This window comes from Nomascus leucogenys, chromosome 8, assembly GCF_006542625.1.
Source record: "Nomascus leucogenys isolate Asia chromosome 8, Asia_NLE_v1, whole genome shotgun sequence".
NCBI lineage: Eukaryota > Metazoa > Chordata > Mammalia > Primates > Hylobatidae > Nomascus > Nomascus leucogenys.
In genome coordinates, this window is record NC_044388.1 from 32,969,574 (window position 1) to 32,997,259 (window position 27,686).

The 27,686-nt window shown below is 39.0% G+C and overlaps 1 protein-coding gene across 2 annotated transcripts in view; it reads left to right on the forward strand.

Moving 5' to 3' along the window:
* The window catches only part of ELP3 (elongator acetyltransferase complex subunit 3), a 98,018-nt gene that overhangs the window by 62,037 nt on the left and 8,295 nt on the right, over positions 1-27,686 (forward strand). For both annotated transcript variants that reach the window (XM_003272917.4, XM_030817021.1), the window contains 4 exons: positions 809-899; positions 3,445-3,510; positions 5,096-5,323; positions 6,869-6,950. In XM_003272917.4, the coding sequence (XP_003272965.1) occupies positions 809-899; positions 3,445-3,510; positions 5,096-5,323; positions 6,869-6,950 (467 nt within the window). The remainder of the gene's footprint in view (positions 1-808; positions 900-3,444; positions 3,511-5,095; positions 5,324-6,868; positions 6,951-27,686) is intronic.

A 27,686-nucleotide genomic window follows, 5' to 3' on the forward strand; every position in this document is an offset into this window, starting at 1 on the left:
ATATTCTCCACATCTTTCCTCTGATCAACCACATAGGAGACAAAATAAATTAGAGACTTGTCTTTGAATAGGAAGCAGATGTGCCGAGCATATTTTTACTTCAGATTTTGTTAACTATTTTATCTTTAGATACTGATTTTTGTCTAGAGGAGAGTGTTGGAGCAACTAAAATGGAACTCATAACTTCAGCTCTTGATGGAAGTTTCCTTGATGCCTGGCACTTTATGCTGTATTAATGCCAGGAAATAAATTTTATTTCCTCTTATCTTTAGGCAAGCTGTTATTCCTCTAATGCACAGTCACTTTTAACTTAGATTTTTGAGAAACAAGGAAAAAAGATTTAATTTTTGAGACCAGTTGTTGGCTAAGGCAGGCTTTTGAGCATCCCAGTTACTTGTCATTCAGCAGCTGTGTGGGAAAATGTAAGCTACCTTGTTGAACAAATTTTGTAACGGAAAAAATTTATTTCTTGATTTGGTAAAAATGTCTCTTTACTTAAAAAATCTTTACAAATGGTTATTGGGCATTCAGTCATTTGTTTAGCACTCTGTAATTTTATAAAGTGATTTCCATCAGGTGCCTTTCACAGAAACCCTGAAGGTCAGGGGAGATCATAATTTCCTTGATGAGAAAGCTGAGGCATAGAGAAGCCCCTCGTTAGGAGGCTTTGCCTCTGACTTCCTGGTCGGCCTCATAGGTTTCTTGCTTTTTTATTTTTGTTCTTTTTAATTTTTTTAATATCCTTGCCTTACTGCTGTGGAGAATGATTTCTATTTTGCAACAGCTTATGTTTTTCTCCTGTATACAGGGATATTCCAATGCCTTTAGTTAGCTCAGGAGTAGAGCATGGTAACCTGAGAGAGCTGGCACTCGCAAGAATGAAAGACCTCGGAACACAGGTAAGAGCAAATATGGAGGTCAGGCCACAACTGTTGAGAAAAAGAGGAATCTGAAACACAAAAGACTTTGCCACTACCACCCCTAAAACCAGACTTGCGGGTCAGGTCAGAAAGCCCCCAGATACTGAAGGCATAGTCACTGGACCGTGTCAGAGCTGAAGCCAGTGGTGCAGGGGCTGCCTCCTGTTCCTTCATTCCCTTCTGCTTTCTTCTGCCTGCTCAGATTGCCAACTGTGTGCCCCACTCCAGTTTTTAAAAACAGTTTTTCTTTTGAAGTATTAGGTATTCAGTTATTGACTGAAGAAAAAGGAGATGTGATTCCTGAAAAGAAAGCATAATCATTCAAAAAGACAAGTATTATGTGCATGAAATAATTGCCAAAACTGCTATTGCCCCACATATACCAGTCTCCCATCCCTCTGGCCATTAAAGTCCCTTCTTCGCTCACAGATATTTACTAAACATCTCCTTTGTGCTGGCCCAGGATGTACAAAGAGCCCAAGAACCTGCAACTTAACAGTCTCTGTGGGAAATTCTTAAGTCATAGGAAGGTTTGAAACTCCAGTGCTCAGGAACTTCTTAGAGCTGCTAAAGGGATAAACCAGGAGTGGTGTTGAGACCAAGGGCCGACTCCTGGGCTCTGCCTTCAGAGATTCTGGATCAGTAGGTTGGGATGGGACCTATCTGTTTGTTATCCAGCACTAGGTTCATGGTTCTCATGCACAATTCAGATGTGGGCCACACTTTGAAAGACATGGTTCCAAGGATTGCATATGGTGTTTGTGGACTTACCTAAGACATTTTATTCTCTCACTCAAATTATTATGGAGAAAATTTTTCAGAAGATTGTTCAGGGGAGAGTTTGTGAACATTATTGGCATATTCTACCAAAAAAAAGTGAACAATTTTATGTTCCAGAAAAATAGCAAATGACACCAAACAAGATTGTGTGCCTGCTTTGCCTCCCAGGCTCCAGCTGTTTGTGTTCTCCATCTCCTCTCGCCTCCAAGAAGGCCACTGACCTTCAAGAAGGCCAAGGTGACTGACCTGGCCTGGTTATCCCAACAATCTCATTATCCATCCGTCTTCTTTAACCCTTACCCCTCATAAGCCTTGTTAGCCTCTATTAAAGCTAATTGGGATTGAGTCCAAAGGCTGGAATTCAGTCGTAGCCAAAATATGTCTAGTTCCTATAGGCAACATCTTGAGCAGAAAATAAGCACACACCAATCTCTGCCTTTAAAAAAGCATGCCAAAAAAAAAAAAAAAGAGAGAAACAGCATGCAGATGTTCATTAAGGAACATGGAACAGTAATACATTCCCATGCTAGCTACTATATAGAACTATTGTAGTGAAAGGACAGCAGCTACATTAAATAGATTAATAATTACAGAGATTGATCATCTTCGTCTGCTGTATAGTTTTTGTTTACTGGAATTCATGGACTCTACATCAGCAAAGCATTATCTTGAGCTAGTTCCTGGGGTGTGGAAGTAGCTTTAGTTTTCTACAACCGAATAATAAGCTCTTATTTTTCTCTTGGAGTTCTGTACATATATAGCAGTCCTTCATAAATATACTATTAGTAGAAAAGCTTATGTGACATCATCAAATTTCCCACAGTGATCTTTTCTTACTGGAAGAAAATGTTTATGGTTTGTTCTATTGGGGGGAAATAACACCATAAGATATATAATTGAATAATTACAGTAATTTATAATAATGAAAAGGATTATGTAATTGTAACTGTCTGGTAGCGTAGCATGCACTGTGGGTTGTGGAATAGAAGTGAGAGCCACATCACAGATGCTTGGCCATGCAGACCAGGCATTGCATTGGCATTGTCTGCAGGCAGCTCCATGCCTTCTTAGATATTCAAAGAGCCATTTGTGATTGTGCTTCAGAGTATGTAATACATGGCTCTAGGTTCCTCCTCCCTCCCTCCTTCCCTCCCTCCCTCCCACCCTCCCTCTCTTCCTTCCTTCCTCCCTCCCTCCCTCCTTTCCCTTCCTTTCTTCCACAGTGCCCTTCTTGCAAAAAAAAAAAAAGCCATTCTTCAACATGTACTTTTTGGATGTTCCTAAAATGATACAAATATGGCGATGCTAAAAATGTTAACTGCCATAAAATGGAGGTTTTAAAAATTTAGGAATTTACTTTTTACTCTTTATATACATACTTCTGGATTGTACTTTCAGATAGTTATATCCCCTAGGCAAACCTGTTTCTTACTTTTATGATTTACATTGTTTACTGCTAAGATTATATTGTATATTGATCTTTTTCGAATTCTAAATTTATTTTAAAAGCACTGCTGTACTACTTCATACATTCCTACTGTGGTTTCCCCATCCTCAGATTGATTAAAGGTGGTTTTATTTTGAAATTCAGCTCTTTTATTCACTGTAAGTTATATGCAAACTTAATTTTGAGCCCAGGGTTTGGTGGAGAGGTTTAAATAAAAATAAAGATTGAATTAGTTACCAGTTTTATATTTGTGCCCCTCCCACCCCCCCACCCCACTCCCGCCAATTTTTTTGACAGTGTCGAGATGTGAGAACCAGAGAAGTTGGAATCCAAGAAATTCATCACAAAGTACGGCCATACCAGGTTAGTCTCTTCATGTCATAGAGGGCCTAGGTACTGTCCTTAGATCTTTGCCAACCCTGAGCCCACATATTCTTAACCAAGGACAGAGCCCCGGGAGTGAATAACTAAGAGCAGAGACTAATCAAGGATTAGATACTGGTGTCAAACCATGAAAGCCAAATATGAGAATTCTAGAAGAGCCAGATTAGGAAAACGAAGTCTGAACCTCATTCTAGATTAGCACTGTCCAATGGAACTTTCTGCAGTGTTGGAAATGTTCTATGATCTGAGCTATCCAATATCCAATATGGTGGTGACTGTTGAGCACTTGAAATGTGGCTCGTACAAATGAGGAACTAAATTTTTAATTTAAAATAAATTCAATTGTAAATAGTCCCCTGTGACTACGAGCTACATTTGGGAAGAGCATAGTATGAGCTGCTTCTCTCTTTATGTGTAACTATTCAGCCATTGCCCAATGGTGATAAGCAAATGAATAGATGAGCCCTTATCCACAGGCTCCACAAAAATTAAGCATAATGCCTTAAGGCATTCATGGTATGTAATGAATTAACTTTTCTCTTATACTCATAATGTCTAGCTGTATGCCAGATTTTCTGTAGGATTTGATTCTCTTGTGGAACCCCATTTGAGAAAGGCTGGAATAGATGATCTCTGCATTGATGTTTGTGTTCTCAGCATGAATCAGTTAATTGACATTTTTCACATTTAGGACCTTTTGAGAGAAAAAGTAGACCCAACACAATTTGCCAAATTCTTGTGCTGTTATTTAGCAAACATTGTTGAGAAGGAATATGTGTTAGTCTGAATTGTTCACCTTGCTCTGGGTACCATCTCCCCATCTACCGAGTGTTTCTGCGTGTGGCCATGTCCACGTGTATACTTTTCTCTGTGCGTGCATATTGTTATATATGGCTTCTATTTAAGAAAAGTACAAGAGCCATTTATACAATGAGCTGAAGAGCCAAAAGCCTGTGCAGACTGCTACCACAAAGCTTCCCCCCAAAAGCTACCCTCCATGATTGAACTTTCTTTAACATTTTTATCCCATAATTATGCATAATATTTAAGTGCTCTGTGGGAGGCCATACTTCCTTGAAATTTCATCAAGGTGCAGGTAACCAGCATCACATTTTTCTTCCCCAAAGATAGGTTTCAGTGGAGGCGATAAGGACTAGAAGATGAAACCCAAACCATTGAGCACCTGACAGTTTTGAGACAAAAGGGTGCTCCTGAGAGCTACGCATGTGACGTGATTTTGAAATTTTACATTAAGAGACTCTTCATGGGGAGTCAAATGCATGGAAGCCTTTATTGAGCTGGATCTCTGTAAGAGTCTCAAGGTTAATGAAGTTCAAGTATTTGTGAAATTATACAGTTATTTTCCTTTTATAATAGTCCATGAACAAGGTGTGAACTTTAATCTTGGTGCTATTTGAGAGTAGACAAATAAAAAGAAACATAATTAGTGATTATTCATTCCTTATCCCTAACTAGATATTAACCTAAATAAATACATACAATTACAAAAATGAATTTGGTTCTTTAATTTTGAATAATTTCTTTGTGGCTTTTTACTAAATAGGTTGAATTGGTAAGGAGAGATTATGTTGCAAATGGTGGCTGGGAAACATTCTTGTCATACGAAGACCCAGATCAAGACATTTTGATTGGCCTCCTACGATTACGCAAGTGTTCAGAGGAAACTTTCCGTTTCGAATTGGGTGGAGGTGTCTCCATAGTACGAGAGCTGCATGTGTATGGAAGTGTGGTCCCTGTGAGCAGCCGGGATCCTACTAAATTTCAGCATCAGGTATCCTGTATTCCATTTCTATTTGAATTCTAAGAAACTGCCTAAGTGGGAAAAGAGAAAAGGAATGGGGTGAAGAGAAGAGGAAGAGGCAGAGGAGCAGAAGAGGGGAAAGAGAAGCATAGAAACAGAGGAGCCAGTGTTTTAGTTGTTCAGAGACGTACTCTCTCCAAATTGTATCCTTCTGGGAGGAAAGGATAAACTGAGATTCAGTCAGTTGGAATATAACAGATTGAACCACATGGAACTGGTTTTTTTTGAGACAGAGCCTCACTTTGTCACCCAGGCCAGAGTGCAGTAGTGTGATCTTGGCTCACTGCAACCTCCGCCTCCCTGGTCCAAGTGATTCTCCTGCCTCAGCCTCCCTAGTAGCTGGGATTACAGGTGTGCACCACCACGCCTGACTAATTTTTGTATTTTTAGTAGAGATGGGGTTTCACCATGTTGGCCAGGCTGGTCTCGAACTCCTGACCTCAGATGATCCACTCACCTTGGCCTCCCAAAGTGCTGAGATTACTGGCATGAGCTACTGTGCCTGGCCTGCAGTTAGTATTTTTGAAAGTAAGAAATCGTCTAATACTGGCAATCTCATATGGGTCAACTTATTGTGGAGTCAGGTTAGATGGTGATGGGAAAGCACTTATGAAACACTTCCTAAGGTTAAGCCATATTATACATAGGGGAACCCTATTCTAACCCCAGATAACCTACCTTAATAACTCACTTTTTAAAATTTCCAGAAAATGTGTTAAAAACTAATGGTGGATATGATATAGGAGCCAAAATTGATTATTTAATAATTTTGCCTGTTTTCTCAACTCTTAGAAAGTAGAGAGGTGGCCGGGAGTGGTGGCTCACGCCTGTAATTCTAGCCCTTTGGGAGGCTGAGGCAGGTGGATCACCTGAGGTCAGGAGTTCAAGACCAGCCTGGCCAACATGGTGAAACCCTGTCTCTACTAAAAATACAAAAATTAGCTGGGCGTGGTGGCATGTGCCTGTAGTCGCAGCTACTCGGGAGGCTGAGATGGGAGAAATCACTTGAACCTGGGAGGCGGAGGTTGCAGTGAGCCGAGATTGAGCCAGAGTGATCTCGCCCAATGCAGTGAGCCACTGCACTCCAGCCTGGACAACAGAGGGAGATTCCGTCTCAAGAGGAAAAAAAAAAAAAAAAAAAAAGGAGAGAGGTGACTAAGAAATTAAAGACATATTGCCCCAGACTTCCATCATTTAGAGATTGCCTAGAACTTACCTAAAAACAGACAGAATTTGAGAGGGAATTACTGTCTTCCTATGAATAGATTACATCATCCACAAAATACCTTTTGGTAGTTCTTGTTCGAAAGTTACACCTTTTTCAATTGTCTGCTACAGTGTACCTTTGGTATGATTGAATGGTTTCTTTTTCCTTACTCCCTTAAGTGGGCTTTTTCACTCTTATTTTAACAGATTTTAGCAACTACTAAAGTATATAGCCTTCTTGTTTTATGGACCCCTCTTAATGAACTTCCTTCCTTTTTAATTCCCACTCCCCTTTGTTGCTCCGTGCAGGGATTTGGCATGCTGCTGATGGAGGAAGCAGAAAGAATAGCTAGAGAAGAACATGGGTCTGGGAAAATCGCTGTGATATCAGGTAACTGGGGGAGGGTGAAGTTCATGATTCCTTCCCATTTTGAACTTGGCACCACAGTGAAAACTATGTTGGTACCCTCTTGCCCCGTTGATGATTATTACGTTCAAAATTGAGCTGAGCTGACTGGCGAAGGACTTGTGCTCAAACAAAATTCACAAAAGCAGTTTAGTGGAATAGATTTCCGAGCGCTCTGAGAGTCAGGACCTGTGACCCATATCCCCTCTTCTGCACTCTCTGTCACACTGGTCAGCATGGTTGCCTCCTCTTTGTGCTGTGCCCGCTTACTGTATCTGAGGAAATGGAATTTGATGATATGGACAGGAGAAAAACATGAGTGTTTTTCACTATTGTGGAGATTATCACTGTTGTTCAGAAATTAAAATAGAACTCAGTTGCCAGTACGAGCTGTTTAAAGGCCAAATTCTTGCTCTTTCAATTTTGTTCTCAGTAACTTCAATCCTGGGGAACAGCTTTCCCCTGTTTGGGAGTAAAAAAGTTTTCCCCAGCCCTCTTAGGGTCCCTGGCTGGGTCTGAAAATTAAACTGACAAAGGCAGATTAACAGGGGAAAAGCACATTTATTGCATATAAATTTTATGGAACAAGAAAGCCTTTATAAGGAAATAAAGACCCAAAGAAATGGCTGAACCTGAGTGTTTATACAAGTGCAAAGTCATGAAAAAATAAGACAGGACACAGGAGTAAGAGCTAAGGGTGATAAACGGGAATGTTTAGCAAGGTCTGTTCATTTAGATCCCTCAAGGTGCCCCTCTGCCTTCAGAGATGAAGGTGTTTGTTTGCTCCAGGTGGTGTGAGGGCACCTCCCTCATGAGCATCTCATGACCTGCGTCAGGGGAGAAGGAAGGGGAAGGTCAGAGGGTCCTTCCTGCATCCGTCATTTTCTGATTCCTTCACGTTAAGATACTCAGTATGCCAAGGCACCGTCTTTTGCGGTAGTGTGTTCTGAACCCCATCAGGAGCTTCCCCATTCCTTATCTAGGACAGCAGGTCACTGGGGAAGTGGGCATGAAAAGGAAAACTCAGTACAGCATGTGTGAGTGGAGCAAGAAATGACGTAGACCCCTTTCACATCTGCTGTTCCATAGTGTATCCTTACAGAAATCGCTGTTCCCAGTAAGAAGTTAACAGGGTGAGAGCCATGATCAAAATGTAGGTTATTTTTCATCCAGCATGTTTGTTTTCCCATTAGACTACTACATTCCTAAAGCTAAAATACGCCTTCTGAGAAAATCATCTCTTCTGAAAATGAAAGTTGAAATGAGGTTTTTAAATAAATAAATAAATAAATAAGTTGTTGCCAATCAGTAAATCAATACCCATGCTTGGGTTTTAATGATTATAATTATGAAAATGTAATGACTCAGGCTCACTTATAATCATTTAGTGTGGTTGAGGTTTTTGGCATTATCCAGACAGATTCCTAAAGCTTTTGTTTTTTTTTTTTTTTTAACATGTCTAGCTTTATTTTTTTTTTCTGTTATCTTTCATCGCACACAGAAGAGGTAACTAAACAAGGCTCACTTGATTGGTACCGTTTCCTGTAATAAAAAAAGGTTTACTTCTCAACTGTTTAACCCGTGGTTGATCAGAAGTACCAGGCAAGGGCCAGACTGACTTAGAACCCCTCTGCACATGCGTCTGTGTAGAGTTGATAACACCTGAAATTTCCATGGCCCCTTTTGTCAGAGCACTGTCAGTGTTGCAGTAAAGTGCTTGTGAAACTTCAGTGTGCTTACAAATCACCTGGAGATCTTGTGAAAATGTAGACTCTGACTCAGTGGGCCTGGGTGGGGCCTGTGCTCCCAGGTGATACCATGCTGTCTTCAGACCACACTTTGTACACAAGCAAGGCTTTAGTATTCTCTTCCAAGTGTATTCTCTTTTCAGTCACTGAGATAACGACAACGCTCTGTGATCCTGGCAGTGCTACACTCCCAGAGTCTGATAATAGTCAAGTGACTTTCTGGTGTCTGTGGGAACCTAATCAAATTTAAAGTGGAAGAGCATGCATATTCCATCACTGCTCTACATTATTTCATCTGCCTTCATGACATCTGTGTCTTTTTACGATGTTGCATGCAGAGAAGACCCCTGACTTGCCTGAGGTCATATCCAATTGCTCATAAGAGCCTCAGTTTCCGCTTTTTATGAGCGGGGTGATTTCCATTTTCTAAGTGGAAATCAGCATCTGCCCTCTTTCTGCCATATCCATCTCCCTAGCTTTTTATCATAATCTAAATAATAGCTCAATTTCAGATCATCTGCATGTAGAGTTTCTCAAATAACAAGAAGAGACTTGCTCAAATTAACAGGGAAGAACCTTTCTCTTGTCAGCTGTTATGATAGGTCTACTTCATTTCTATACAAGGGGTTTCTTTTGACCAGTGGGTTTCTGTAGGAACGGCCCTGGAATGCCTTCTTGGGACTCTAGTGAGTTCAGGAGGGAGGATGCCGTAAGCATTACTTCCTGTCACCCTGCCTGGAAGCCCCACTATTGCTCTCTATAGAGGAAACTACGTAGGCCTGGACTTTCTGTTTGACTTAAGCTACTTGCTCTCCGTGGGCCTTTATTTCCATATTTTAAAAAAGTGGATGTGGTTATCTTTTACAGTTCTGACTCTAGAATTCTACCCCTTAGTATCTTCTTTAGTTCTCAGCATGACCAATTATGTTTTCCTAATTAAATTGTAGGTGGGACCTTTTCTGGGCCATATTAAGAGACTCTTTAATTTCATCAATAATAGATCTCGGTCTCATGGTAGGTTGGGTGTTTGCTGATGAAAATGGTGATAGTTTCCCATAGGTAGTTAATCCTGTGCTTTGTGAATGCCTATTAACTTAGGCCACAACTGGTGATACTGTTTGACCTAAGTGTTTACTTTTTTTCGGACCTTGTCCTCAGTTTGTAAATCCATCCGTGTTCCAGGTCTGTAGGCTTTTGTATAAGTTGTACACAGTGGTGGCCTAGGTATTCTGTCCTGGCATAACTAGTAAGCTTGAGTAAGGGAAAGACAGAATCATTTATCATTTTGGTTACTCTTGTGTAAGAGTAATGCATTTAGGTAGAATTTTTTTAAATTGCATTTTGATTCATTATGACTTCCCTTCATCTTGCCAGATTTTCTCTGTAACTTGGGTTTATAATCTTGGATTCAGCCTCTAGGCAATATTATGAACTACACAGTAGATCTGATTCGAGTCACTATAGAAAGACTCTGGGTATTCTTTTTTCTGTATTTAAAAACAAATTGGTTTTTTATCTGTACTACTTCAGTAGACTTTGTTTATAGGTATACACTGTATATTTTATAGCAGATTATCTTTTTAAAAAGACAGCTACCTTTATGGCTACATGAGAATTGAAAACTTTCTCGTGTATCAAAATCAAATGAAGCAATTTCTTGAAAGAGAGGCCTTTAGGTTTATTCTATTTTTTTCTTAGTGAACTGTGTTTTAAAGTGAACCATCAACTCTAAATGTGAAAATTAAAGTAAAAATGAAATGTTCAGTTTCATCAGCATCAAAGTCACCGTGTATTGAGGGGTCACGTATGAAATGAAGAGACATATGAAAAAAGAAGATGTGTGAAATGTCACCCTGCCCTGCGTGAATGTTCGTGTTGGGCTATGGGAAACTCACCCACCTTCCTCTCGTTGATTATCTTTGACTACAGAGGAAGATAAGTTTTCTCCCTACTTAGACTCCAGATTAGTTCGTAACTCAAGATTAATTACTTCACAGTAAGAAAATATAATTTTTTTACATATAAAAATGGACAAATCAGTGTTATGAGAACCACCAGTTTATAAAATAACGTGTAGGCAAGAAATAACAGCTAATTGCTGCCAAATATCTAAGCAATTAATTAGTCCCTATTAATTCCAAGTGGTATCATTTGCCAGCTTAATCCATATAGCTTCTATCAACACACATCTGTTCAAGGTTAACAAATTATATTTACTTAAAAACCACAATGTTTATCTACTTGGATGATCAGCATTCTTTCCTTTAAAAATGTTAACATGAGCAGTTTTTCTGTCTCCTCTCTTATGATGTAAAGTGCAAGGAATTATACTGGAGAAGCTAACCACAACGTCTGAAATGCCATCACTAATAATCACCGTGGAAACGGAGATCTCTGATGTCACACTGCCTGTACCATTTCCAAAAGGGCAAATATAACTGTGATAGTCACTATTTAAAAAGCCTTTTAACACCCCCAACAGAATGAGTTTTTTTCTTCTGGCAATTTTGGCTAGGTATCAGATCCAGTCGTGTGACTGTTTCAGTTTGCCAAGCTAATTGCTATGCAGCAAGATGACCAGCTATTCCCCAAGCTCCTCTGACTAGCTTCATCATAAGCACTATTCTATTTGTGTCCTTTCAAGTAGAAAATTAATATGGCCATTGGCCAAGAATCGTACAAGGCCGATGTATCACACAGTGATGGTGAAGAATGAGGAAAATGTCTGAATGGTCGATGACAGAAATCACTGAAGTCAGAGACTGATAGCCATTTTGTTTAAATCTATTAAAAAGCCAGAGAAGGGGAGAGGAGAGAAGATAAACGAGTCACTATGGAGATAAAATCATCCTTAATCATGATGGTCTTAGTTATATGACCCTAAAACTACATCACAGTGCCTCCTGGTCAGAAAATAAATGTACCTGTGCCTTATACAATCCAGTATGGCTTTCTAGGACTGCAGTTAATGGTCTTGTTTGCCAGAACCACTGATTAATAAAATCATATGTGGGCAGAAAATAGCAGTTGTTTTGTTGAAACATTTAAACTACAAATGGCTGAGATTTACTTATTTGACCTTCACCTGTCTCCCAGGCTACTTACACATCTCCCTGAGTCTCAGGAGAAGATAGTTTTATTCCTTGCATTATACTCTAGTTGAAAAGAAGGGTACATTCATAACTAGGTTTGTCTGAAAATGGACTCATAATTCTTACCAAAATGCCTGGAAAAGCATTTCTTCATTGTAGCATATCTATTTGCTAATGGACACAGGAAGCCTGCCAAAGGCAGACCAGTTTGTGGCACCTGCACGTGTGTTAGTCTAGGGCTTCTCAGAAAGGAAGGGAAAGAGTGTTTGTCCCTTTGTACTTCCTTTGTGACAAATTATCCCCTAAATGTCCCCTAATTAAATGTACATTTTCTGGGTTCTGTATATTCCTCTGTTCCATTTTGGTATTCTAACAATGATCATATATGTTTCTTTTTTGGTGCGTGTTCCAGTAGTATTTTTAAAATCATTATTAATACCTTTTTAAAGACAATGGATACAATATAAAGTATTTCTTTACTACAAGAATTCAATTTCAGCATCATTATTAATCAGACTGGAATTGATGACACGGAATACTACTTTGCTAGATAATGAATTAGCTAGGTGTTTGCTAATTGGTGTCTGTTGTAGCTGCACTGTGGCAGCATTGTTGCGTAGCTCCTCCCAGGAATCTGTATTCCATGACTTGACATTTACTCATTTGAAGGTGAATCAGGTACCATTTTGTAGTACACCGCACATGAAGTGCATTAGACCATCTCTCACTTGGCATCACAGACTATGTTAATTAGTACACATGTTTTGAATATTATTGAATAGGCCACTAATGAGTTTCTACTGTTTGGATCTTGGAGGCAACTGAATTTTTTGTGACATTTCCCAGGCAGAAGCTAGTGATACTGATTTGGAGTGGCTGATTGGCATTTGAAGTATAGCATTTGGCAAATGCCATTGCTAATCCCAGGTCCATGCAGTCCAGCCTCTTACGTTTCAGAGTGTGCACATTGAGATCTTGAAGTCCAGCCTTGCCAGTGTAAATACACAGCACATTTGTAGACTTTTTCTCCCCATTCTTGTTCCTCTCAGTTTATGGATATTGCTTAGGAGGAATAGGGTTATATCATGTGATTCCTAATAACATTCCTGAAAGGTCTGGAAGCTTTGAGATGAATGACTACCTTTATTTAAAATTAGACACTTTACAGGCTTTTTTCTGAGGAAGCAAGCCCTCTCCAAAAGTGGCGTACCCTATGCTACTAGTGAGTACCAGTAGCATACCAGCTGTCTATCAGAAAGTCTGTTTTAATAGTTTGTTGCAATGTTGACTCCTTATCAGTGTAACTTGAATATGAATAGTACTATTCTTTTCTCTAAATATTTGACATTGCCTTCATTCATTCAATTTGATAAAGCTTTTCTATTTTAGACCTGTTAGAGGCAGGGATTTGGCAGGTTCTTCTTTGGGTGAACAGGTATTACTGAATAATGCTGGAAAATACTGGTGCTGCCTTCCTTAGCAGCAACCAAGATACTAGTTTTGTGGAGCCTTTTAGTTTAGAGGTTTCTAATTCCAACAGAACACATGCAAGGAATTTCTTATTCTTTAGTTGGCCTGGCTTAAGCTGTTAAACAACTCACATTTCTAAGACAGTGCCTGTTAGAATTGTAGTTTGTGGCCATGGGATCATTTCCTTATGCACCCAGTCCTCTAGTCCCTAAGCAGACCACTGTCCACTTGTCCACTATTCATGAATAAATTGCTGGGGTTCAATAAAGCAGTCCACATGCCCCAGATCTCTACCTGTGTGATCTGTTGCCTCACTGCAAATCCTAATAATTAGTGTTTGTTCTGGTTATTATTATATAACATACCACCCCAAATTTTAGTGGCTTAAAACAACAACCCTCTTATTTGCTTAATGATTCTGTGGGTCAGAAATTCATCAGGGCATAGAGGGAATGGTTCCTCTCTGTTCTGTGATGTCAAGGGCCTCAGCTGGGGTGGCTTAAATGGCAGCCAGTTGGCTGGGATGGTGTGTCTGAAGTTTCAGTTCTGACTGGGGCTGTCCATATGAGCAGCTTGGTTCTTGTCCACATGTCTGCTCCATGTGGCTTGGGCTTCTTAATAACAAAATAGCTGGGGTTCTAAGAGGGAGGAGCAAAGGCCTGGTCTTAGAAATCCTAGAATGTCTATATTATCTGTCATTGTGTAATAAATTACCCAAAAACTTGGTGGCTGAAACAACAAGCATTTTTTATCTCATGGTTTCTGTAGATCAGGAATCTGAGAGTGACTGAGCTGGGTGCCTTTGGCTCAACATCTCTAACAAGGCTGCAGTCAAGGTGTCAGCTGGGGCCATAGTCATCTCAAGAGTCCATTGGAGCTGAAGGATCCCCTCCCAAGTTCACTGTGCAGTTTTTGGCAGGCATCGGTTCCTCACAAGCTGTTGGTCTTGGGGCTGTGGTTCCTCACCATGCCTCATGGGCCCATTTATAGGGCTGCTTTTCACATAATGTGACAGCTTGCTCTCTCAGTGACAGTGATCAGAGAGAGAGAGCTCTTTCAAGATGGCAGCCATAGTATTTTTATAACCTAATCTCAGAAGAGTGTTAATGAGTCCACCTCACCCTCAGGGGGAAGGGATTACACAAGTCTGTGAATACCCTAGGTGATGAACTTTGGGGGTCATTTTAGAGACTGCCTACCACAATGTATCTTCTGCCCTGTTCTGTTGGTTGGAGTCACTGGGCCAGGCGAGATTTAAGGGAAAAGGAAGTAAATTCCATCTCCATAAGGGAGAAGGCAGCCATCTTTGGATGCTGTCAGCTGTAGTGGAATACATCTCCATTGCTTTGTGATTAGTAGGCATCCAGTACCTCTAATGCCTTCTCCAAAGATAGACCCTTTGGGCAGACCTAAATTCGGGAGTTCTTGTCCCAACCCTAGTATCAGATTTTCATATAGTCAAGCATGGCAACAGAATCACACCTCACACTTTCCTAGGTAGAGCTTGGCAGGTCCAACAAAACTCAGCCTGCACCTGACCCTTTGTGTGCCGTCTGTCTTCCATGAGGACATGCCTCTCTGTTTCCCCTTGCAACCCTATTTTATACCTGATGCTTTAGGTGCATGTGCTGGCCATTTATATTTTTCTTCTAGGTAATGGAACACAGAAGCCTGTTTTTGGGCTGAGGATACATGGTTTCCCTCTGGAGATTTCCTACCCTTAAATACTTATTTTCCCCCTACAAACACATGGAGAAATTTTATGCACTGTAAGAAAATTTTTTTCATTTGGGGAGTTGATAAATCATATGTAAAGTAGAATTTGCCATTTTAACCATTTTTAAGTATATAAATCAGTGGCATTATTTACATTTACAGTGTTGTATGACCATCACCATTATTTCTAAAATTTTTAACACCCTAAACAAACTGTGAACCTATTAAGCAGTAACACCCAGTTCCCCGCACAGTCCTCTAATCTATTTTCTGTCTCTGTGAAGTGGAATCATAGAATATCTGTTCTTTATGTCTGGGTTATTTCACTTACTATAATGTCTTCAGTGTTCATCCGTGCTGTAGCATGTCTCAGAATTTGCTTCCTTGTTTTGGCACAATAATATTCCATTACATTTATATACCACATTTCGTCCATCAGTCTGATAGACATTTCGGTTGTTTCCACCTTTTGGCTATTGTCAATAATATTGCAGGGTGTACAAATACCAGTTTGAGTTCTGCTTTCATTTCTTTTGCCTATATACCCAGAAGTGTAATTGCTGAGTCAAATTGTAACTCTATGTTTAACTTTTTGAGGAACCACCAAACTATTTTCCACAGTAACTGCACTGTTTTTCATTCCCATCCACAGTGCACAAGGATTTCAATTTCTCTACATCTTTGCCAACACTTGAGATTTTTCTTTTTTTTTTTTTATAGCCATCCTAGTGGTATAAAATGGCATTCTGTGGGAGGTTTGACTTATATTTCTGTAATGATTAATGATGTTGAATGTCTTTGTCATTTTTATCTTCTTTAGAGAGATGTCTATTTGGGTCTGTTGCCCATTTTTTAACTGGATTGTTTGTCTTTTTGTTGTTGAGTTGTAGGAGTTCTTCATATTTTCTGAATATTAGACTTTCATAAAATATGTGATTTGCAAATGTTTTCTTCCATTCTGTGGGTTGCCTTTTCACTTTCTTGATACTTTCCTTTGATGCACAAAAGTTTGTAATTTCAATGAGGTCCAGTTTATCTATCTTAATTTTGTTATTTGTGTCTTTGGTGTTATATTTAAGAAACCATTGCCAAGGTCAAGGACATGAAGATTTTCCTCTATGTTTTCTTCTAAGGGCTTTATATAAAGTTATAGCTCTCAAATTTAGATCTTTGACCTGTTTTGAGTTCACTTTTGTATATGATGTAAGATAAGAGTCTAATTTAATTCTTTTGCATGTGGATATCCAGTTTTTCTAGCACCACTTGTGAGAGAGACTTTTCTTTCCCCATTGAATGCTCTTGACACCCTTGTCAGAAATCAATCGAAAAGAGAAGTGAAAGTTTATTTTTGGGCTCTCAGTTCTATTTTGCTGGCCTATATGTCCATCTTTACATCAGTACTATGCTGTTTTAATCACTGTAACTTTGTAGTAATTGGGAAGTATGAGTCTCCAACTTTGTGCTTCTTTTTCAAGATTGTTTTTGGCATTCCTGGGTTCCTTCAAATTCCATATGATTTTTCACATGGCTGTTTTTATTTCAGCAAAAGCCACCATTGGGATTTTGATAGGGATTGCATTGGATCTTTATATGGCTTTGGGTGGTATCATCATCTTAACAATGTTAAGTCTTCCAGGTCATGAACACAGGATATCCTTCCATTTATTTAGTCTTCTGTAATTTCTTTTAGCAATGTTTTGTAGTTTTCAATGTGCCAGTCTTGTACCTCCTTGCTTAAATTTATTCAAAGATATTTTATTCTTTTGATGCTATTGTGAGATTTTTAAAATTTTGTTTTTGAATTGTTCATTATAAGCATATAGAAATAAAACATTTTTCTTCCATATTGATTTTGTATTGTGCAACTTTGCTAGATTTGTTTATTAGCTCTAATAATTTTGTATGTGTCATATGTCTAATAATTTTGGATTCTTTAGCATTGCCTACATACAAGATCATGTCATCTTGAATAGAGATAGTTTTACTTATTCCTATCCAATTTGGGTGCCTTTCATTTCTTATTCTTGCCTAATTCCTCTGGCCAGAACCTTTAAGTACTGTGGTGAAAATGGGCAACCTTATCTGGCTTCTGATCTTAGGGGGAGAGGTTTCTGTTTTTCACCATTGAGCATGATATTACTGTCTGAGTTTTTCACATATGGCCTTTACAATGTTAAGGAAGTTCCCTTCTATGCTAATGTATTGGGTGTTTTTATCATGAATGGGTTGTGAGTTTTGTCAAATGCTTTTTCTGCATTTGAGCTGATTGTATGATTTTTTTTTCCCACTTAATTCTATTTTGGTTTATTACATTGATTTTTGTGTGTTGAACTATCCTTGCATTCCAGGGATAAATCCAACTTGGTTGTGGTATATAATCCTTTTAATATGCTGGTAAATTCAGTTTGCTGGTATTTTGTTGAGGAGTTTGGCGTCTGTATTCTTAAGGGGATGATGGTCTATAGATTTCTTTGTAGTGTCTTTATCTGGCTTTGATAACAGAGTAATGCTGTATTAAATGAATTATAAAGTGTCCTTCCTCTTCAGTTTTTTGCAAGTATTTAAGAAGGATTGGTATTAATTCTTCAATTGTTTGGTAGAATTTACCAGTAAAGTCATCTGATTTTGGGCTTTTTCTTATTGGGACATTTTTTATTACTGATTCAGTTTCTTGTTATATATTTATGTAGACTTTGTTTCTTTATGAGTCAGTTTTTATGTTTCTAGAAATTTGTTTCATCTAGGTTATCTAACATGTTGGCGTACAGTTGTTCATAGTATTTTCTTACAGAATTCTTATTTCTGTACAGGAAGTAGTTATGCCCCCTCTTTTATTTCTGTTTTTGTGATTTGAGTCTTCTCTTTTTTAACCCAATCTAAGGTAAACATTGCTAGTTGATCTTTTCAAAGAATGAACTTTTGATTTTGATTTTTTTTTATTCCCTATCTTCACTCTAATCTATTATTTTCTTCCTTCTGTTAGCTTTGGGTTTTGTTTGCTCTTTTTTTTTTTTTTTTTTTTTTTTTGTAGTTCCTTAAGGTGTAGAGTAGGTTATTGATTTCAGATATATCTGCTTTTAAAATCCCAAATGTGATCATATGTATCTGCTTTTTTAATGTGAGCATTTACAGCTGTTAAGTTTCCCTCTGAGCACTGTTTTTGCTGCATCCTATAAGTTTTGGAATGTTGCATTTTGTCTTTCATTTGCTAAAGGTGTTTTCCAGTTTTCCTTGTGATTTCTTCTTTAGCCCATTGGTTGTTTAAGAATGTGTTAATTTCTGCATACTTACAAGTTTTCCAGTTTCCATCTGTTATTCTAGTTTCATTTCTTTGTGATCAGAAAAGGCATTTTATATAATTTCAGTCTTTTTAAATTTATTAAGACATGTTTTCTTGACCTGACATATGATCTATCCTGGAAAATGTTCCATGTGCACTTATGGAAAATGTACATTCTGCTATTAGTGGTAGCATGTTCTATATATCTCTGTTAGATTTAAGTGGTTTAAAGTGTTGTTCTCTCTTTCCTTATTGATCTTTTGTCTTAATTTTTTTTATTAATTGTTGAAAGTGGATATTGAAGTATCCAAGTCTTAATGTAGAACTATTTATTTCTCCCTTAAGGCTTGTCAAGTTTTGCTTCATATATTTTGGGGCTCTGTTGTTAGGGGCATGTATGTTGATAATTGTATAAATCTTCCTGATCATTGAACATTTATCACCATATGATGGTCTTCTGTCTCTTGTAACCTGTTTTGACTTAAAATTTGTTTTCTCTGATAATGTAATCACTCTATGACTCTTTTGGTTATTAGTTGTTTTCTTAGTGGTTACCTTGGGGATCATAATTAACATTTGAAGCCTCCAGTCACAGTTTGAATAATACCAACTTAGTTTTAATAGTATGCAAACACCCTGCTCCTATACATCTCTGTCCCTCCCCCTCTGTATTGTTATTGTCACAGATTACATCTTTATACCTGTGTATCCATTAACCTAGACTTAAAATTATTGTTTAATGAATTTGCCTTTTAAATAATACAGGAAGAAAAGAGGAGTTACAAACCAAAAGTGCAATAATACTAGCTTTTATGTTTACCTATGTAATTATCTTTATTAATGTTCTTTATTTCTTCATATGGTTCCAAATTACTGCCTATTCTTTCATTTCAGGTTTAATGACTTCCTTTAGCATTTCTTATAGGGCAGGTCTAGTAGTAATAAGCTTCTTTAGCTTTTCTTACTCTGGGAATGTCCTAATTTCTCTTTTATCCTTGAAGGATAGTTTTGTTGGATATAGAATTCTTGATTGGCAGATTTACTTTTCTCTTTCAGCCAGCACTTTAAATGTGCCATCCCATTGCCTTCTGACCTCCATAGTTTCTAATATCAGTTGTTAGTCTAATTGAGGATTCCTTATATGTGATGACTCATTTTGCCACTTGCTGCTTTCAAGATTCTCTCAGGTTTTCAACAGTTTGACTCATATTGTGATCATTGTGGATCTCTTTGAGTCTATCCTGCTTGGAATTTGCTGAGCTTCTTGAATGTATAGATTCATGTCTTTCAACAAATTTGGGAAGTATTCAGCCATTTCTTTAAATATTTTTTTCTACCCTTTATGTCTCTCATCTCCCTCTGAGACTCCAACAATGCATATATTGGTATGCTTGATGGTATCCCCCACGTCTTTTATTTTTCTACATTTTTTCTTTCTGCTCCTCAGACTAGATAAATTCAATTGCATTATCTTAAAGTTCACTGATTCTGTCTGCTGCCTCCTCATAACTGCCATTGAACACCTCTAGTGAATTTTTTATTTTTACTATCATACATCTCTGTTCCAGAATTTCTATTTTTTAATATAATTCCTGCCTATTGACATTCCTTCTTTTTAACAGTATCCCCTTGATATTCTTTCTTTGTCTGTGGTTTCTTGTAACTCCTTAGGCATATTTAATGCAGTTGATTTAATGTCTTTGAGTAGTAATCCCAATGTCTGGATTTCCTCAGGAATAATTTCTGTTAAATTCTTTTTTCCTGTGAATGAGCCATTCTTCCCTGTTCTTTGTATGCTTTACAATTTTATATTGAACTACTGAGAACTACACAACTAGTATAATGTGGTAACTCTGGAAATCATTCTTCTCTTTCTGGGGAGTTGTTTTTGAGGTCTGTAATCATGCATTTGTCTAGTGACTTTTTTTTTTTTTTTTTTTGAGATGGAGTCAGTCTTGCTGTGTTACCCAAGCTGGAGTACAGTGGCATGATCTCGGCTCACTGCAACCTCCGCCTCCTGGGTTCAAGCTATTCTCCTGCCTCAGCCTCCCTAGTAGCTGGGATTACAGGCATGTGCCACCACGCCTGGCTAATTTTTTTGTATTTTTATTAGATACGGGGTTTCACCTTGTTGGCCAAGCTAGTCTCGAACTCCTGACCTCAAGTGATCCACCTGCCTTGGCCTCCCAAAGTGCTAGGATTACAGGCGTGAGCCACTGCACCCGGCCCTTTCTAGTGACTTTTCCAAACTATTTTTGCAAAGTCTGTGTTGTTCATTGTGTGTGTACTCACTGAAATTTCTGTTCTTATCTCTGTGATCAGCCTGTGACCTGAGAGGGATTTTTCTTAAATGTCTGGTTCAAAAAAAGAAAAAAGGATATGTATCTCTTCAAATCTTTTGATACACTCCATGAAGGAAGCGAGATGGGGTCAAAACAAAGACAAGTGTCTGCACTGGTCCTTCCAGGAACCTCCAAAGTGAACATAATACACAGCCCCACATTTTTGGAGGACTAGGTCCTTATTGCCCACTCCAGTTCCAGCCTGCTGCTCCAGGAAAATAAGTTACCGTTCTTGTGGCTACGGTGGAGCTAAAGAATGGGGGATGGTTGGTGGCTTGAGCATGCTGTTCCTTGAGTGAAGTTTTACAGCCTCTCCCTCATCAAACACTCCCCTAGTCACTATAAGTATCTTATCAAGTGCCAGCATTCCAAAACAGTTGGTTCCAATTATTTTTTTCCAGCTTAATCATCGTTTTAGCAGAAGGATGAATCTCTGAAAATTCCTACCTTGCCATTTTCCCTCTTGAAGTCTGTATTTAAAGATACTATAAATAGAAGGGGTCCCTCTTCCTACCAGGTTATAAGATGGTACAGTCTAACGTCTGCAGAGACGCACTAATGATTTTTGACATGAGTAAAGAAGTGAGAATGATGTGTGACATAGCAAACATCCTGCACTGATACGAACAGAGACACCCTATTTTGAATCAGATGATTGTGGGCCAGACTCCCTGAAAGAAAAAAACTCTCTAAGAGCTGTAAGATAACCCACCAGCATCACCCAACTGTAAGTTACCATGGTAGTATGTATTTAGATTCTGTATACCTCCTTTGTAAATTATCTATTTTTATTCTTTGTTCTTATCTTAGTAGCCTTTTCAAAATGTGTAGAAGAACCTTTAGGCTGCTGGGTAGGAGACTCTCTTGAGATACTCTGTATTTCCACAGTGATGGAGAATAATGTGTACTGTGTTAGTTGCAATAACCAATTTGAAGAACTAAGATTATACATGGGTAACTTTTGTATGATTTTTTTTAATAGAATGCAGAAAAAGTTCTGAAAGGTTTAGGGTCGTATAGTTAATTGGTTCATTTTCAAACATTCAGGATAAAAACCTTTTCCCAGCTTTCATATCAGTGTGCATTGTTGAAGAGTAAAATTTTGCCATCCTGGCAGGAGATCAATGAGAAATAATAAAGTCTCATTTCAATAGCAAGTGAATGAAACTAATGAATATATTTCCTTGTATTAATGTTGGTAGATATATCAAGTAGGCAATAGTTGATTAATTGAACCCAAAAGCAATTAAAACTGTTTTTATTTCACTGATTTCTTTTAATTAAACAATCATAAATCATCTGAATGTTTTGCATCTAATCAAAACAGAAATTTAAGCTTTAAAGGATAGATTTACAAGTTTGGCTGTGAGAGTGTGATGTGGCCTCAATTTTAATTCCATCTAAGAACACATTACTAGCAGTGAATGGTGGCCTATGTCCTAACAAGTAAGCATCAAAGAACAAGAATGCGCCTGTAACAGCTAATTCATTTTCCTGCTTCAGACATGAAAACATTTAAATTATTAAGCCAAGGTTTTTCTTAAGGAATTCCAAGAGAATTTCCAGGCTCCTAGTACATACTGAGCAAATACTTGATAATTAAACTTCACTATTTCTTCCTCTGTTACATCACATTAATAATTCCATGTTCATTCTTTGTCCAGTTGGAATCACAACCCTGGCTCACTTGTTTTTCCATAGATGAGAAGAATTGATTTCATTCCCCATTTAAGCAGTCACATAGTTGAGATTATTTAATCTTGCTTTCTTTTTCATTTTAAAAGTTTACTGGAAGCTGTAACAAATAGCAGAGTTTATAAAATGTTAAATAACACCTGTATGTCTTAGCTCACTCAGGCTGCTGTAACAAAACTGGGTAATTTATAAATGAGAAATTTCTCATAGTTCTAGAGGCCACATGACCTAATTGTCACCCAAAGACCTCACCTCTTAATACTATTGCATTAGGGATTAAGTTTCAACATACGAATTTTGGGGGGGATGCACATTCAGACCATTGCACTCTCTAACCCCCCACTTAGTCAATAACCAGCATTCAAGAAGTGCCTCTGTTGGCCCTTCCCTCTTCCTTCCCAGTATCCTAACTTTTTCGATATTTTCTTCGTAAGTATGTATCCCTTAACTACATAGTCTAGTTTTCTTGTTGCATAGTTTTGTTCTGGTTACTTTTGCTCAACATTGCTGTGAGATTGAGTCAACATTGTAGTAGCTGTATTTCATTCCTTTTCATTGATATATGGGATTCCATTACGCTGATAGGTCACATTTTATCTGTCTTAACTCTTGCTGGGTTTCCAGGTTAGACTTATGAATATTCTTGTGCATGTATTTTGGGACACAAGGACATATTTCTGTAGAATGTATACCTAAGAGGGCAATTGCTGGGTTGTAGAGAGTACATAGATTTAGCTGAGGATTCTGCCAAGTGGCTTTCTAAAGTGCTTCTACAATTTTTCACTATTACAGGAAATGTATGAGTTTTAGTTGTTTGATTCTGATGAATATGAGTGGCATTTCTTTGTGGTTTTAATTTGCGTTCCCTGATAACTGACTGATGATTTTGACTACCTTTTCATGTGTTTACTGGCCATTTGGAGATCTTCTTTCTGAAGTTGCTGTGTGCACATGTGTGTGCAAGTTTTTCTAAAATCCACAAGATATCATTATTATTATGTACAGTTAGTATTCATTTAGATTTACTGATAAAATTGACCCTGAAACAACACAGGTCCACTTATACTCAGATTTCTTTCAACCAAACACAGATTGAAAACACAGTGTTTGTGGGCTGTGAAACCTGCGTATACAGAAGGCTGACTTTTCATAGACGCAGCTTCTGCAGGGTCAACTGCAAGACTTGAGTGTGTGCAGATTTTGGTATATAAGGGTGGTCCTGCAACCAGCCCCCCACATATACCAGGGGCAACTGTGTATTTACCACTTCTTTGCTCTTCTATCTTTGCTATATCTTTAAAGTATTTTCTTCATTTTCATTGACATGTAGGACTCCATGATGTACTACAGTTTATCTGTTTTACTGTTCATGGATATTTCGGTAGTTTGCACACATTGTTTTCTTTATACCTTTAGTTGGTAGCAAGTTGTTCCAGTTTTGATCGTATACAAATGTCTTTATTTTGCATTATTATTAAAGCAGTGGTCCCCAACCTTTTTGGCACCAGGGACTGGTTTTGTGGAAGACAGTTTTTCCACAGATAGTAAGGGGATTGGGGTGATGGTTTCAGGATTCAAGTGCGTTACATTTATTGTGCACTTTATTTCTATTATTACATTGTAATATATAATGAAATAATTATATGAATCAGTGGGAGCTCCAAGCTTATTTTCCTGCAACTCAGCAGTCCCATCTGGGGATGATGGGAGGCAGTGACAGATCATCAGGCATTAGATTCTTATAAGGAGCACACAACCTAGGTCCCTTGGATGTGTAGTTCACAATAGGATATGTGCTCCTTTGAGAATCTAATGCCACTGCTGATCTGACAGGAGGTGGTTACTGCTCCTCAGGCAGTAATGTGAGCAATGGGGAGTGGCTGTAAATGCTGTGTGGCCTGGGGGTTGGGGACCCTTGTCTTAAAGGTCGTCTTCACTAGGTATAGAATTCTGTGATGAGTTCACGTCCTTTGTAGGGACATGGATGAAACTGGAAACCATCATTCTCAGCAAACTATTGCAAGGACAAAAAAACCAAACACCGCATGTTCTCACTCGTAGGTGGGAATTGAACAATGAGAACACATGGACACAGGAAGGGGAACATCACACACTGGGGCCTGTTGTGGGATGGGGGGAGGGGAGGGATAGCATTAGGAGATATACCTAATGCTAAATGACAAGTTAATGAGTGCAGCACACCAACATGGCACATGTATACATATGTAACAAACCTGCACATTGTGCACATGCACCCTAAAACTTATAATAATAATAAAATAAAAAAGAATTCTGGGTTTGCAGGTATTTTCTTTCAGTACTTTGTATCTATCTTCCCCTTATTTCCTGGCTTTTAATATTGCAGGTAAGAAATCAGCTGCCTGTCTTTGAGGATATTCCCTCAGGCTACTTCTGTGGTTTTTTTTAAAAAATACATTATTTTTATTCTTTCAGACTGTCTTCACTGTCTTGGTTTTTCTCTAGTTTTACTAGGATATTTCTAGGTACAGATTTCCCGTTTGGGCTTCCTTGGGCGTCTTTAATCAGTGAACTGGTTTTTAAAATCAGTTCTGTGTGATTTGCAGCCTGTAACACATGCGTATTGACTCTATCCCATTCTCCCTCACCTCTCTTCCTAGGACTCCAGTTAAACATATTTTAGACCTATTTATTGTATCCACTGTGTCTAACCCTCTTGCCCACCAACGTTGCTTTGTTGTCCATAATTTCTTCTGACTTAATCTTTCAGGTTACTAATGTAGCTGTGTCTGATCTGCTAGACCCATCCATTGATGCATTGGTCCCACACTTTAACATTTCCTAAATTTCTGGTATCTTTTTCCATTCTGTAATGTCATGTTTTAATGTTTCCAGTTGTTTTCAGACATTGAACATAGTAAGCATACCTGTTTGCAGTCTGTGTCAAGTAATGTCACATCTGGAGTCTCTGCTGTTTCTTGTCATGTCCTGTCTCAAAGTGTACCTTATCATTTTTTATCATTTGCTGAGCATTTTATATGAGAATTTGCTTTCAGGAATACTTCAAGACCTAGACCTAGGTGATGCTAGCTTCCTCCAAGGAAGACCTGTTTCCTTTAGCCAGGCATCTCAGAGTCATAGTTGTCTAGGACCAAGGCTTTGGTTTATCTAGAAGATTCCTATCCCCACCACACCAGTCCCTCCTCCCAATTCAGAGCCTTTCAGAATACAATCCAGAAGAGGGGGTGCTATGCTTGGGTCCCTGTCTGTGCCAGGCTCTGAATTTAGACCCATGTTCCATCTCTTTGAGCCTCCTTAAGGTGCAGAAGCAACTCTGCCTCTCAGTTGTTTACACACCTCCTAAACAGCAGGGTGCTGGGGGAGTGTTATGACTGCTTCTCTGCTTCTGGTGGCTGCAAGACACCGCTCCCACGCCCCTGGTATCTCAGGTGCCCTTCCTAGATCAAACACCCTGAGACACAAACACTTCTACTCCCTTCTGGAAGCTCCCATTTTCTCCTTATTCTTGGCCTGACAATTAAGAGCTCTTAACAGTCTCTGATACTTTCCTAGCAGAAACATTTTCAGTTTTGTCCAAATATTTTCATCGTCTTTGGCTGGAGCGTTATTTTTAATTTTGTCTGCCATAATCAAGCCTGAAGTCATCTGTTCACTAAGCTTAAATACTCCCGACTTTTCTGCCCTGCCTCTAGCTTCCATCATTGAGCCTTCTTTGTTGTTTTCCTCCAAACTCTGTATTGTAGTGCTTGTCATTTTAGAAATGGTGACTGCAATTTATCAGTTGTTACTGAAAAGTATCCCCCTTCCCATTCTCACATTTGTAAGCTGAATCTGTTTACAAAGTTTCTTATTGCCTGTTATCAGACCCTTTTCTGTGATTTATTCTTGTTTCTTACTAAGCCGTATTGTTAAAAATGGAAATAGCCACCATGGTTGTTTCATCTAATGAGTTTTCAAAGGACATTGAAAAACTGGACACAGATACAGGAGGTGAGGTGATCAAGACAAATGGCAAGTCCTTTCTTTACCAGAAAAGAAGGGATGTGCTTTCCCATGAAGACTAGAGGTCCAAGACCAGAGTCGGGGGAGTTGGGTGGGCCTACCCCATCACATAGGTGCCAGGCGCATTAGAAATGCTCTGGGCCATGGGGTCGGGCAGGCTGGGGGTCTCAGTTACAGTTCTACTTCCCTATAGTGTGGCCTTGAGTTATGACCCATTCTGAAACTCACCTTTCTCCTAGGACAATAATTGCAATCTTGTTACATTTTAAATAAATTAGTGCATGGAGAGCCTCTAGCAATCCAGTGCCTGGCAGGTATTTAAATCTCCCTCTAACTTTGTAGTCACTCAGCTATCAAGTGGTTTTCTTTCTTTCTTTGTTTCACCGAACTCAGGTACCACACAGATGGCTTACTCCATCTCCCCACTCTTTCCCCTACAATTTCTCTCTAAAATAGAATCACAGCAGAATTTAAGTAAACATCTAGGTTTGCGGCCGGGCACAGTAGCTCACGCCTGTAATCCTAGCACGTTGGGAGGCCGAGGTGCGTGGATCGCCTGAGGTCAGGCGTTCAAGACCAGCCTGGCCAACATGTTGAAACCCTGTCTCCACTAAAAATACAAAAATTAGCTGGGCGTGGTGGCGTGCGCCTGTAATTCCAGGTACTCTGGAGGCTGAGGCAGGAGAATCGTTTGAAGCTGGGAGGCACAGGTTGCAGTGAGCCGAGATCGTGCCATTGCACTCCAGCCTGGGTGACCAGACTGAGACTTCGTCTCAAAAACAAACAAAAACAAAAAAACACATCTGGGTTTGTTCCCCACCCCACCCCACCCCCTTTTTTTTTGGCCTTTGGTTAGTCTAAGGTTGTGTGATTTGATTTCTCATTTTTACTAAAGAGCATTGAACAGCCCAGGATGAGCGTGCTCCTGCAGCCAGGGGCCCAGGCTCTGGCATATGCATTGCCTGTGATTTTCCCCCTTTCCCGAATCCTTCGAGTTAGCAGATTAAGCCACATGGTGTGTATCTTTTGGAGAGGGACATGGAATCAAAGCAGAGGATTTCTTTCTCATCATGAGGGGCTTGAGGACATTTGGTTCAGAAAAGGATCAGAGAGACTCTGTACCCCTGGGTCTCCTCCAGGTTGGAGATTCACAGGGAGGCCAGGGGCTCTTGGCAGCCAGCCTTGGACAGTAGCCAGAGGTCATCCTTGGGAAAGGGGCTTTCCCACTGAGTGCTGAATGACTCTACTCCTCTCGGCCCATCCCAGAGCAAGCAGTGTCCTCTGCCTTTAATGTAACCCCTTTCCATGGGTCTATCTGTAATTGATCTAAACTGTGCAGTGGAAGTCATTTTAATAACTTACATATAGTAAAGCTC